General features: G+C 45.1%; 1 protein-coding gene across 1 annotated transcript in view; it reads left to right on the top strand.

The window, feature by feature from the left end:
* The window catches only part of FLT4 (fms related receptor tyrosine kinase 4), a 358183-nt gene that overhangs the window by 259236 nt on the left and 83820 nt on the right, over window positions 1–15127 (top strand). Inside the window, exons 13-14 of the mRNA XM_082253130.1 lie at window positions 1177–1536; window positions 8617–8763. Coding sequence (XP_082109256.1) covers window positions 1177–1536; window positions 8617–8763 — 507 coding nt within the window. The remainder of the gene's footprint in view (window positions 1–1176; window positions 1537–8616; window positions 8764–15127) is intronic.

The raw sequence follows: 15127 nt of genomic DNA, 5'->3' as shown, positions 1-15127 counted from the left end.
GAGGCTGCATTGGATGGGCAATGGTGAGGCTGCATTGGATGGGCACTGATCAGGCTGCATTGGATGGGCACTGATCAGGCTGCATTGGATGGGCACGCACTGGTGAAGCTGCATTGGATGGGCACTGATCAGGCTGCATTAGATGGGCATGCACTGGTGAGGCTGCATTGGATGGGCACTGATCAGGCTGCATTGGATGGGCACGCACTGTTGAAGCTGCATTGGATGGGCACTGATCAGGCTGCATTGGATGGGCATGCACTGGTGAGGCTGCATTGGATGGGCACTGATCAGGCTGCATTGGATGGGCATGCACTGGTGAGGCTTCATTGGATGGGCACTGTGTAGGCTGCATTGGATGGACATGCACAAGGCTGCAAGTGCCGTGGGATCTCCCAGCTGCCGCGGTAGACTTAGGATGTCTGCAGTCAGTGACAGAGCCGCTGCTTCCTGTATAGTTCCGGCTCTGTCACAGGCGGAGTTATATGAAATGCACCCCTCCTCCGCCTGTGACAGGAGCCATACAGGAAGCAGCAGCTCTGCTCTATACTGCAACCACTGCTTCCTCCAGCAGTACCCAACGTCATGACCAGCAGTACCCGCATGACCAGCAGTACCCGCCAGCAATAACCGCCAACAGTCTGCAAAAAAGGTAGAAAAGGTGTGTGCATTAGCATGTGTAAAATGTTGCAATATGTTTTTTAATAACTAGTTTTGTCATAATATGTCATGTCCTTGTTCTTACATGTATGAATAAGGACATGACTTTTTCTGGCTGCCTAAGTCACATGTGCTAGGGCTGCAACTATCCCCCAGCACATAACTGTAAATATCCCAGCATGTGCAGTGTTCCTGACTCCTCCCTCCTTTACCACTTCAAATCACTGAAGTGGTCATGGTGTTTGGAGTGTTCCTTTAATATCTCTCAGAAGAAGTAAACCTCTGTATACTAATTGTATTTCATTTCATCATCCTCTAGTTGTGTTATATTAGTGCAGGGGGGGGGTGCAGGGGGGGGGGGGGTCGTGACGCGGAAAGGGCACAGGCACGTTTTATTACATATATACCTTAACACTCTATACTCAATGTGGCCCAGAGAAGCCAAAAGGTTGGACACCCATGACTTAAAGCACTGTTAGCTTCCTTGCTAACTTTGACAAATTTTCTTCTTCACAGCAATCCCAGATGGCTTTCGTATTGATCCCCAGCCTTCCCAGGAACCAATAGAAGGACAGAATCTAAGTCTGAGCTGCCATGCAGATAATTACACCTATGAGAACCTACAGTGGTATCGTCTTAACTTACTCACTCTACATGATGCTGAGGGGAACCCACTTGTCCTGGAATGTAAGAACGTTCATCAGTATGCTGCCCGTATTAAAGGAGAGCTGAGGCAACAGTCAGGAACCAATACCGCAGCACTGGTACTCAATATCCCCAACATATCCCTGGAAGATGAGGGTGATTATGTCTGTGAGGTCCAGAACCGAAAAACGAGGGAGAAGCACTGTCAGAAGAAATATATTTCTGTTCTGCGTGAGTACCAACATTTGGATTGATGCCCATTGGTAGATGCCAGACTTGTTTGTTACCAGCTGAAATAGGTGCAGTAAAAACACATGTAGTAAAAGACATAGTGAAGGTGTGGAGTAAAACCAATACATTTTAGAGTTACATGTAGTCAGGAACAAAATAGAAAATGTATTTATAAATTGACGGGTAAATCCTCCTATGCAAAGAATCTTAAAATAAAAAAATATCCACGGTTGTTTATATGTTTAATTGGATGATACTGGAGCCTCTGAATGGAGGGTCTTTAACCTCCCTGGCGGTATGATTCTTTTGGATTTTAGGTGCTGAAAGCGGTACCATTATTTTGCATGTAATTCTTGTGAATGAGCAGCCCAAACCAACTGTATACATTATATATATATATATATATATATACACACACATAAAAAGTACAGTAAAACTGGTAAAACTGCAGGAAAGGGCACTGGGGGGCAAACTAATGTGATTTTTTTTTATTTTGAACTGTATCAGTGTGTTTGGTGTGTTTTACATTTGAATTTGCCGCCGGTTCCACCCCCCTGCGAACGTCACGTTGCAGGAGACGGAAGCCGGGGCACGGAGAGGATCGGGAGGAAGAACCACCGCTAGACACCACTGGGATACATCGCTGGATCCCGGTGACAAGGTAAGTAACCCTGCTTACAGGATCCAGCGATGCTTCTGGCGGTACCCCGAGTGTGGCTCGGGGTTACCGCTTTTGGCTCTGAAATTTAACCCCGAGCCATGCTCGGGAATACCGCTAAGAAGGTTAACCTTAGGTTCACAACATTTTTAAAAAAAAGTAATAATATCATCAAAAATAACATGAAATGATAACAACTTTGGTTGGAACCTGAGGTGATGTGTGACAAGACGGGACTAACCTGTGTAGGCAGGGCTTTTTTTTCTCAGAAAATAGGTGCAGGAACTCAACCCAACCATGACCCCCCCCCCCCCCAAATACACACACACCCTCCAAACCGCATCAAATAGTGGCTGTGGTCAAATTTCACTAACAGTGGGAGGATCTTAAAGGGGAGCTAAATGCCAGGAGTGCATTAAATACCAAGTGCAGAGTTGGGTTGGGGGTTACACACGGAGTGCAGAGTTCAGGGGTGTGCTACATGCATAATTTGGGGGTGCATTATGTACATAGTGTGGAGTTCAGGAGTGCACTGAATACAGACTGCAGAGTTCAGCCTTCTTCCCCAATACACATCTTACTTTCACCCCTCTTCAACTTGACCTCTGCATGCAACCCTACCTCCACTGTCCCCTCTTCTCCACCCCTCCTCCTTAAAAGCTTCACCATCTTCTACATCTACATCTTACTTTTGTTTCTTTATTAAGCTGAAGCACTCAGCCTTCTCTATTACTTCCCCATACACTGTAGGGGGCTCCACCTCTCTTACTTGCAGGGAGATCATCCAGTAGGGGTGTAGGCATCTCCCTTGTTCCCATCCTGCACTCAGTAGGAGCTGTTCAGGAGATCAGATATGTGTGAGCTGTTGGGAGACAGGCTGTCACTTGTAAACACAGAAGACTTCTGTATTTACAAGTGATAGTCGTGATTGGGGAGCAGAGGGCCTGAGCCAGAGGTGGTGGAACTGAGTTCCACCAAGTTCCAGCTGAAAAAAAGCCCTGTGTGTAGTAAGAAGTGGTTACTACAGGTCTGGAACCTGAGATCAACTGCAGAAGAGAACCTTTTGGTGTGGTAAGAGATGAATACAAAGTTAGGTTGGTAAAGAAACTTAAAAAAATAGAAATGGTGGGAATGGGCTGATTTCATTCTCAAGCCATGCAATATTGTTGAAAGACATATGAGGCAGTCACTTCTAACCAAGAAAAAGATAGACCACAAATATTAGTTAATATACACCATGTATACCCATTTTTTTGCCAAATTTAAACAACACACCACACACCATTTCAGGACAATCATCTAAATAATGTGTGAAGTTAAATCATTTAGTGCCACACAATAAACTGCCTTTTCTATTCACCATGTTTTGGTAAGCAGTTTACTCTAACCTTGTGTAAGTATAATTACAGTAGAAGTTGTTTTGTGTCTGTTTTGTAAACCAATTGGACAAGGGGCGTTCTGGCTTTAATCACACATTTTCATAATAAATGGTTGCAACTATATAGAAACATAGAAACATAGAATGTGTCGGCAGATAAGAACCATTTGGCCCATCTAGTCTGCCCAATATATCTGAATCCTATGAATAGTCCCTGGCCCTATCTTATATGAAGGATAGATTATGCCTATCCCATGCATGCTTAAACTCCTTCACTGTATTTGCAGCTACCACTTCTGCAGGAAGGTTATTCCATGCATCCACTACTCTCTCAGTAAAGTAATACTTCCTCATATTACTTTTAAACCTTTGCCCCTCTAATTTAAAACTGTGTCCTCTTGTGGCAGTTTTTCTTCTTTTAAATATGCTCTCCTCCTTTACCGAGTTGATTCCCTTTATGTATTTAAAAGTTTCTATCATATCCCCTCTGTCTCTTCTTTCTTCCAAGCTATACATGTTAAGGTCCTTTAACCTTTCCTGGTAAGTTTTTTTCCTGCAATCCATGTACTAGTTTAGTAGCTCTTCTCTGAACTCTCTCTAGAGTATCTATATCCTTCTGGAGATATGGCCTCCAGTACTGCGCACAATACTCCAAGTGAGGTCTCACCAGTGTTCTGTACAGCGGCATAAGCACTTCTCTCTTTCTACTGCTTATACCTCTCCCTATACATCCAAGCATTCTGCTGGCATTTCGTGCTGCTCTATTACATTGTCTTCCCATCTTTAAGTCTTCTGAAATAATTACTCCTAAATCCCTTTCCTCAGATACTGAGGTCAGGACTGTGTCAAATATTCTATATTCTGCCCTTGGGTTTTTACGTCCCAGGTGCATTATCTTGCACTTATCCACATTAAATTTCAGTTGCCAGAGTTCTGACCATTCTTCTAGTTTTCCTAAATCCTTTTCCATTTGGCGTTTCCCTCCAGGAACATCAACCCTGTTACATATCTTTGTGTCATCAGCAAAAAGACAAACCTTACCATCGAGGCCTTTTGCAATATCACTTATGAAGATATTAAACTATATGCACTGATGACTACATTTTTTAAGTTCATTTTGCACATATTCATCTTTTTTTTTTTTTTTTACTAGCTTCTTGTTAGCACGTTAGTCCACTAAGTTTGTTTTTAATGACAAGAAATTCCAACTGCTTCTCCCTGGTTGATAAGAAGCAGAGATCCTTAAATAGCAGCTGATCCCTTGGACCTAGTTTAAACTATTTGAAATGTTTTTATATTGTTTAAATGCGCCCTATGGAAAGCAACAGATATACCATTTTGCACCTTCTTAGAAAGATGCAGTGTGAAGAAAGGCCAGCACTCCATATAAGATATATCTCTTTTTCTGCAAACAGCAATCACTAATGCATGTTTCAAAGGCACACAGGCCCTTTTTGTCAAGAGCTACATTTTATATTGAGTGTTGGCTTTTCTTTACAGAGTCTTAGGTGGCACCACCACTGGCCACATGAATTTTAGAGGCGAAAAGTCTGTATGAGTGATAGATACAAAGCCAGCTGTATGTCCATCAATGTAAGTCTGGAGTTTCAAGAAGAAACAACTTAGAAAAAAAACAACATTGTTGCTCAGGGGGTTCGTTTGTTCCCATGGGCATCCGCAGAACTTTTTTAAGGTCACCCATGCTCCGCCTCTTTTTGACAATGTCATGAAGGGGAGGGGCTTAGTCATTATCTCATAAAGCGCAGGCATGCAAAGGTTTGAGAAACCTGATGCAAAAGCTTAATAGAAGGATCAAGCTGCAAATTGTCTGATTAGCAGTTTCTAATCTGTTTTTATGTTTACACTATTGAATGCACCACATTATTCATACACACGTTAAAGGCATTACAACTGTATTATAAAAAAAAACACGTTTAGACACAGCAGGAGGCAGGCCAGGGGAGGAGGCGGCTCAATCGCCGCCGGCCTCCTGCAATCGTCAGTGACACTGACAGGATAGCCGCCTTGTATGTAAACAATACAAGGCGGCTCTCCTGTCAGACAGGCAGCGAGGGATCTGACTATTCAGTGAAGTTGAATTACCGATCTCTCTCTGCCTGTGTTCTACCCATCCCCCGCACAGTAAGAAAACACACTAGGGACACACATTTAACCTCTTGATCACTCCGAGTGTTAACCCCTTCCCTGCCAGTGTCATTTATACAGTAACAGTGCATATTATTTAGCACTGATAACTGTTTTGGTGTCACTGGTCCCCAAAAAGTGTCACCCTGTGTCAGATTTGTCTGCCGCAATGTCGCAGTCCAGATAAAAATCGCTGATAACCACCATTACTAATAAAAAATGTAAAAAAAAATGAAAAGTCCAAAAATATACCCCGTAGTTTGTAAACGCGATAACTTTTGCGCAAACCAATTATTATACGCTTTTTGGGATTTTTTTTACCAAAAATATGTAGAAGAATACAAATTGGCCTAAATTGATGAAAACAATTAGATTTTTTACATTTTTTTATTGGGAATGTTTTATAGCAGAAAGTAAAAAATATAGTTTTTTTTTTTTTTCAAAATTGACGCTCTTATTTTGTTTATAGCGCATAATCAAAAAAAAGCACGAGAGATCAAATACCGCCAAAAGAAAGCTCAGTTTGTGGGAAAAAAAGGACATCAATTTTATTTGGGTACAGCGTTGCACGACCGCGCAGTTGTCAGTTAAAGCAACGCAGTGCCGTTTTGCAAAAAATGGTCTGGTCATTAAGGGGGTAAAACCTTCCGGGGCTGAAGTGGTTAACCCCTTCTGGACCGGAAGGATTTGGACTTTTTTATTTTTTATTATTTTTATTAGTAATGGTGGTGATCAGCAATTTGTTGCGGGACTGCGACATTGCGACTGCCAAATCTGACACTAAGTGACACTTTTTGGGGACCATTGACACCAATACAGTGGCGATCAAGGGGTTAAGTGTGCTCCTAGGGAGTGCTTGCTTACTGTAGGGGGAGTGGACTGACTGCAGGAAGAGAGAGATCGCTGTTCCTGATTACTAGGAACACACAATCTTTCCCTTTCTGTTTGACAGAACAGCCGCCTGCCTTGTTTACATAGGCAGACAGCAGTTCTGTCAGTCTCCTTGACAATCCCGGGTGGCTGGGGACCAGCTGAACTGGCACGATTTCAAGCCGGTGTTTTAGTCTGACTTCAGTGGCGATTTCACAGACATCTGTGCGGGTTCCTGCACAGATGTCTATGGAAATTGCCCCCCAAATCGCCAAAAGTAGTACAGAAACTACTTTTGGGAATCGGTATGGCGCCTCAAAGTCCGCATCGCACCGATTCCGCCGATGCCATTGCCGGCAATTGGCTCCAATTTGACATGCGATTTGACATGTCAAATCGGACCAATGTGAACGTAGGCTGAGGCAGGAAAGTCTCTCCTCCTGCCGCTGGTGCATAAGCAGTACTCCTCCTGCTTTCTCTGGCCTGGTGCATAACATAACCCATCAAATTTATCCCATTGTTGTGAGTCAGGGCCAGTGGCAGTCCTCTATTCAATTTTAACCCCAGGGAATGGAATAGGATGAATTTGGTGGGATATTATGCACCAGGCCAGAGGAAGCAGGAGGAGTAAAGGTACAGCCAGGGCAGGGAAGTGCAGCGCTCTATTCATCATGCCATTCAATTGAAATTCTCCTGTGAGTGACTGAGGGACAGTGACTTACTTGTTTTCCTCACCGGTCTCTCACAGTCAGTCATTGTCAGTCTCACGCGGCGCCTTCACTTGTTGTGTGTCTGCGTCGCACTCGTCCCGCCGCTGCCTCTCTCTCCAAGTCCTCCAGTCCAGGCTCCTTTCCTCTGCGGGCCTCAGCTCCGCCCTCCAGACTTCCATCCTCGGCCCGGCCCGCCCCCCTACAGCTGTCGGACTCGGAAGGGAGAGGAGGACAATAAGAGAGAGGAGAGGAGGGAGCCGGCTCAGCCGCGGCTGCGGATCACTTGGCAGCAATCGGCTGCATTGCACGGCGGCGGGCACAATTAAAACAGTGCACTTCTGACTGGAGACTGGATGGAAGGAAGGAAGTTGACATTCCAGGGGGGGGCACTCGCCCTCCCTTGCCCCTCCCTGCGGTGTGCCGAGGACCAGTGGAGGAAGAGGGTTTCAGGTCCAGGAAAGAGCCTGCCAAAGTGGTGAGTACTCTGAACTGCCCCTAGGGGTCTGCCAAGTGTAGAGGGGACCACTCCAGAGAAGGTTCCAGGGATCCAGGAGTCAGCTAGCTGTAAAGGGGGTGCCTAGTCAGAGGACCCTGAAGTGTTAGAGGGGATGACTAGTCAGAGGACCCTGAAGTGTTAGAGGGGGTACCTAGTTAGAGGACCCTGAAGTATTAGAGGGAGCGCCAGCAGTTGGTCCCTGAAGAGCTAATGTGTACAGTGTGCAGTGTACAGAGTTGAGAGTTGCAGCAGCACAAGCAGTGACAACGAGCTACCTCAGTCAGTGAAGGGCTAGAGGGAGCTGTTCAGTGACTTTTGAGCTAAATCGAGTGTCAGGAGTCAAGAGTTCTACAGTCCTGGATCTTCTGAGTTAACAAACAAGTTAAAGTCAAGGTTCCAGCACTAGTTCAGCAAAGCAGTATTTTCAAGCGTCAGGAAGCGCTGGTCGGCATTCAGCTGGCGTCAAGACAGCGCCAATGGGCATTTTTGTATAAAGTCCCAGTTAACTTAGTTGAGCCAGAGGAGTATCCCACTCATTCCCTTCTCCCATCCCCAATATACAATAAACAAAACAAACCAAAGATGCCGCAATGGTCATTGTCTCAGTTCTCACACCTGGGTTCACAACTTAATGTGTTGGATGTGTTACCGCTAACAATGGCAGACCCACCTCAGGCCCAATGCCTGGAAGCATTGCTACAGTACTAAGATACCCTTCATTTAAATGGTCTGTAACATACAGTGCATGATGGTATCAGTGGAAGAAATGTACCATAAAAAATATGGTGCATATTTTTATTAAAGCACTGCATCTCCTTTGCAGCACAGGAAGCTCCACACATGCGGTTTGATCTGACGGACAAGATGGTGAATGTCAGTGACTCCATGCGGATGCGCTGTGAGGCTGATGGCACCCCCATCCCCAGCATTCTCTGGTACAAAAACAACAAGCTGGTTGAAGAGGTCTCAGGTACGTACTGTTACATGTGCATCTCAGTACTTTCAGATGAATGATAGTGTGATGGCATGATGGTGGTGAAACAATCTTCTTTCTTCTTGAAACAGCATTGCTAGGCTTATTTAGTATAGCAAATATTAATGTACAAAGAGCAGCAAGCTACACAAAAAAAAAATCAGTTTGTCATTCACGGTCTAAGTACCTTTTCCTCATCACATTAAAGGAAACCAGTGTTTTGCCGATGCAGGTCAAAGCAGCGAGTTCACTTAAATGCTAGTCCTAGCAGCACATACTTTTTCTTTGCTCCTTTTACTGGTCCATTCAGCCACCAGGAGAAAAGGTAAAGGAAGTCCTGTGTATGATCCAAGTCTCTCTAGCCAGAGCTTATGCAGGGCTGAGGGCTGCCTGCCTGCCCTCATGTGACAGCCCTGGGCCAATCGCCAAAGAAGTGCTAGTCTCATGCTTCTCCATACACTAAAGTACCATCAATCCCAATGGCTGAATGAACTGCCAGAAGAGTGAATGAAAGGTGAGAATGTGTTGCTGAGGATGGGTACATTACATTTAATCTGTTTTGCACTTCATGAGCAAATCACATTTGCTTTAAACCCCTTAAATCCTACAGATTTGTTTCAGGCTTTGAAAATATGTTAGCTTTGTGGAAAATTATATTTTAGATATATAATGTATACAGTAAGAATGTATACTTTACCACTCTGCCATATTACACAAAAATCACACATAGAGGTGTTTTTCTACAATGATTTATCCTGTTAAATTGTTTGTGTTTGTTGGGACCTGGAGCTAACTTTTTTTTATTTTTACTGGAATTTATTTTTATGTATTTTTAATTTGTATTTTTTGCTACAATTTTTTCAACAAGCTGGTGTAGCATTTGATCAAAATCAGACTACACAGGACTAAGGGTGCATTCCCTGACATACCTTATGCCATGGGTATTAAAATATAACTTTTATTAGTTTCTATAAAACATAATCTGGACTGTATATGGAAATAAAGGGAGGGTGTATTTATTGGTTGGCCAGCAATGTACGAGCGATTATTACATACGTATTGAAAACTCAGACCACAGGAGAGGAAAAAAATAAAAATAAAAATATAGAATGAGAGCAGAAATGGTACAAAACCTCCCTTCTATACAATCCAGGGATTTAGTAGCTACAAGCCTCAACTTACTGTTCCTGCTGACCAGAGCTAAAGGATGCAAAAAAACACAATCTCTCTAACTTCTATTCAAAGTGTCCTTTCTACAACTTAAGCCCCGTACACACGTACCGATCGCCGGCGAACGATCGGCCGTCTTTTGTCCCCGGGCTGTCGGTGTCTGTTGAAAAGTGCAAAGACAGCACAAGAATTTTGTCCGCCGACTACAGCCGACTGCAGAAGTGATGTCATGTAATGGTTAACTTTCCCTGTGCTTTTTCTTTTCTGAGCATGCCCAGTCTTGCAAATCTGCGGTCTGTCGGCCGAATTCTGTACTGACTGGCGAACAATCGGCCGCTCTGGTGTCGGCATACAAAAATTTTAATGCTTGCATGACAGATTCTTGTCGGCAGAATGTGCGCTGACGGCTGTCGGACGCATCATACTAACAAGCTTACAATCGGCAGATCGGTCATCGGCCGACGCTTTTCGGCCGACGATCGGTACGTGTATACGGGCCTTAATTGTCCGCCAGTAACTGATGTCTGTGTGTGGATACTGCTTGCCAAGTAATTATTGGGCGGTGTGAGAATCTATCTCACCTGACTCAAAAGGCTATACTGGTCACTAAAACCCTGCCTTATTGAAGCTCTCTCTCTTTCAAACTATTCTGTCAGGTCAATCTCAAATGATGTGGCCTATCTGTTTCTAAATGGCCACACCCTACACACTTCTCTGGCTAATCTTGCTCTTAAAGCCTCCTAACATGCTAGCACTATCCAAATGAAATGGGCTGGCTAGCAACTAAACTGATAGACAAATGTCCAAAGACAAATTGATCGCCTATTGAATTCTGAAGGCTGAAATAGGCCTGCTTCATCAAAATGCCAAGGCCCTAAGCACTTCTCCCAACCTAGCACTATCCAAAAATGACTGACTAGCAGCTAAACTGACATAATAAATTGTCCTGCCTAATGATTCTAAAGGCTAGAAAAGTACTCAGGCCTGCCTCATGAAAATGCTAAAGCCCTGAGTACTAACATTGCCTTCCAACCCTCCAAAAACACACTCCACACAAACCATGCTCAACCCCAAATCATAAAGGTGCTTCCAAAAACTATAAACTCTACATATTTTGCTTAATAAATAGGCTTTGTCAGGAGTGAAAAATAAATGCACCAAAGTAAAAGAAATAAAAAAAAGTTTGTGGCGGTGACCAAACTATCCCCACATGGTTAGAATCAAAATGGCGGCTTCCCCCTTCCTTCCCTCTAATTTATAGGGTTTTCCCATTTGGTGAGGAATATCACCATCTAGTGGGGAATAACCAGAAACCTCAAGATGTGTTATGACATCTTTAGTAATGAAGCCAATAATGAGGTGTTATTAAAGACCCTACATTAGAATATCTAGAGGAACTAAAAAGTATAATGAAAAGAGCACTTGATAGAGGTCTACTCTCCAAGGACGAACATGCGTTTATAATTAACAATCACCCTACTACTGCAACCTTCTACACTCTCCCTAAAGTGCACAAACAGTAGGACAGGCGTCCGGGTTATTCAATGGTTTTCGGCAATGAGAATCTGACAGAAGGTTCAAGCAAATATGTCAACTTTGTCATGCATCCATTTGTTCAGTTCCTGTCAGGAGTCTTGCGCCCCGGGGGATCAAGGTATAGGTCCAACCTCTTCGGAGGCCAGACCATTCGCACACCCTGTGTAGTTTTTGTGTTTCTCACGTTTGCGTGTGTGCACTTTTTATGCACCTGGTGTAAGTCTTTTGAGTGTGTTCACACACCACGGGCTTTAAAAAAAAAAAAATGCGTCCATTTGTTCACAAATTAACGTACTATATTGCGGGCACTAGGGATTTTGTGATCAGGTTGACTGACATAGCCTTAGAAGAGGATACATGGCTAGCGAGCCTAGATGTTGAAGCCCTGTATAGTAATACCAGACATGATTTGGGGAAACAGGCATGCAGATTATTTTTGGACGTGAGAGGAGTTGTTTTCGGGACACATACGGAGTTCCTTTTGGAACTATTAAAGTTTATACTGGAACACAACTTCTTTCTCTTTGATGTGCAAATATACAGTATAAACAGCAGAAAGGCACCGCTATGGACACTGCATTTTAGGTTGGTGGGAGCATACTCTGGTATTCAGTGAAGCTATGGATCATTATACATCTAGGATCCTTCTCTGGGTAACTTTTCTAGATGACATATTCATTTTGTGGGAGTTTGTGAAGTGTCTGAATGAGAATGAGATTGGTGATATCACAGCGCGACCTGAAGTGGGGGCGGAAGCAAGGGAAGAATCCTGGCTATGGGATGCCCAAAAAGTTTCAGGGGGAAAATACCAAGTCTGCTGCTGCCCGTGCCAGAAAGGCAGAGGCAAAGGCTGTAGCTGATGCAAAACGTCAGCAGGCTCTTGAGACTGCATATTGGCAAGACGATGACAAACATGTTGCGTGCAAGGAGCAGAGGAAGACTCTATGAGACCAAGTAATACAAGGTGGCTGAATATCATCTGGATCGATTTGTCTTGGTGAGCAGCGGTACTTGGATCTCCTGGGTGGTATAAGCATTAAAGTGGATGGTTAAAGGCGCAATATGAGTCATATCTGGTGAGTGTGAATTGCTGCAGGGGCTTCACAGTGGTGCGGTGGAGGTGCACTAGATATCATTGGAGCACGGACTTCTTCTTTTTTGCGATCCTTACACTGAATACTGAAAGAAACACCTGGACACTGGGGAGCAGTGGCGGCTGGTGTATACAGGGCGCAGGGGCGCCGCCCCCCCATCCATGCGTCTGGCCCCCTAATCTGCATGCAGGGGCGCCGGACGCATGGAGTACAATGGGATTTTTTTTTATTTGCCATCACCTGATTAGAGCCAGAGGCTCTAATAGGGCGATGCAAAGGGTGGACCCGGGGCGCAGAGCAGTGTGTGACAATAGCGAATAAAAATTCGCTATTGTCACACCGATCCTCCTCCTGGCCAATCAGGAAGCGCGCCCGATATGCACTTCCTGATTGGCCACAAGGCAAACCCCTTGCCATTGGCCGAGGAGGAGGCGGGACCGGAAGGACTCGTGGAGTCGCGCCGCCGGTCACCGGGACTCAGAAGAAGCCTCCCGCCGCCGCTGCTGGAAGGACTCGTAGAGAGCGCCGCCCGCCGCCGCTGCTGGGAGGACTCGTGGAGATGCGCCACCCGCCGCTGCTGCTCCAGGTAGGTAAGGGGGCACGCACGCTGATCTCTGCATTGGGGACGTGTATGCTGGTCACTAGATTGGGGGCATGCACGCTGATCTCTGCATTGGGGGCATATACTCTTTATTGAGGGCATATACTCTGCATTGGGGGCATGTACTCTGCATTGGGGGCATATACTCTGCATTGGGGCATGTACTCTGCATTGGGGCATGTACTCTGCATTGGGGGCATGTACTCTGCATTGGGGGCATGTACTCTGCATTGAGGGCATGTACTCTGCATTGGGGGCATATACTCTGCATTGGGGGCATATACTCTGCATTGGGGGCATGTACTCTGCATTGGGGGCATGTACTCTGCATTGGGGGCATGTACTCTGCATTGGGGGGCATATACTCTGCATTGCGGGCATGTACTCTGCATTGGGGGCATGTACTCTGCATTGGGGGCATGTACTCTGCATTGGGGGCATGTACTCTGCATTGGGGGCATATACTCTGCATTGGGGGCATGTACTCTGCATTGGGGGCATGTACTCTGCATTGGGGGCATGTACTCTGCATTGGGGCATGTATGCTGGTCACTGCATTGGGGGCATGTACGCTGGTCTCTGCATTGGGGGAATGGTATGCTGGTCACTGCATTGAAGGGGGCATGTATGCTGGTCTCTGCATTTGGGGAATGGTATGCTGGTCACTGCATTGAAGGGGGCATGTATGCTGGTCTCTGCATTGGGGGCATGTACGCTGAATTCTGCATTGAAGGGGGCATGTACGCTGGTCACTGCATTGAAGGGGGCATGTACGCTGGTCACTGCATTGAAGGGGGCATGTACACAGATCACTGCATTGAAAGGGGGCCAGCTGGTCACTGTGCATTGAAAGGGGGCACGCTGGTCACTGCATTGAAAGGGGGCACGCTGGTTACTGTGCATTGAAAGGGGGCACGCTGGTCACTGTGCATTAATAGGGGGCACGCTGGTCACTGTGCATTGAAAGGGGGCACGCTGGTCACTGTGCATTGAAAGGGGGCAAGCTGGTCACTCTGCATTGAAAGGGGGCACGCTGGTCTCTCTGCATTGAAAGGGGGCACGCTGGTCACTGTGCATTGAAAGGGGGCACGCTGGTCTCTCTGCATTGAAAGGGGGCACACTATACCTTAATTACTGAAGGCCCTTTAACACACTTTTGTGACCTCAAAGTCATGCAATTTTTTACAGCGTTTTTTTGCCGCAAAGCAATGCCTATTACATTTTTCTGTTTGCACCCCCCCCCCCCCCCCCAAAAGAAATTTTGAGCACCAGCCGCCACTGCTGGGGAGTAAAAACGTCTGAGCATTGCTCCTTCTATTTTGGTGGACTGTTTATGTAGACTATTAGTGCTGCTAGTGTGATTTTTTTACTTATACTGTAGTAGGCTTATTAAGTCAATTTTTTTTGCACCTGTTTGATATCGTTTGTTTTGACAATTATAGCAGCTGCTTTACTTTTCCCCTAAGGGAATTCGATTTCTATCATATTTATTGTTTGTTTTAATATAGCGCTGGGTGAATGGGTTGATCAGTTTTATCTAATTTATCACCTATTCCTTGTGATTAAAATCATTTTATAATTGCAGCTCAGGAGTGATCTATGCAGCTAAGTGCCCTTGCCCCAAATCATATGTGGGCAAAACCATTCGCCAGTTACGGCGACGAGTCCTGGAACATATTGGTGATATAGCACTTAATAGAGAGAGAACTTTGGCTAGACATATGCGACAAGTACCCAATAGGGAACCATACCAACTTAGATTTTGGGTTATTGATCAACCAAAATTGGGTAAAAGGAAGGGCAATTTGGATCAATACTTTGGATTTGGATATACTTTTTTACTCTTTCCCTGATTTGAAGCCTGCTTTTTGGTTATTCCCCACTGGATGGTGATATTCCCCACCGAATGGCAAAACCTTATAAATAGAGGGAAGGAAGGTGGAAGCCGCCATTTTGATTC

This window comes from Pelophylax lessonae, assembly GCF_965119305.1.
Source record: "Pelophylax lessonae genome assembly, chromosome: 4".
Taxonomy (NCBI): Eukaryota; Metazoa; Chordata; class Amphibia; order Anura; family Ranidae; genus Pelophylax; species Pelophylax lessonae.
Note: the sequence above shows the minus strand (reverse complement) of the source record. Positions and strands in the feature narration are given on the sequence as shown.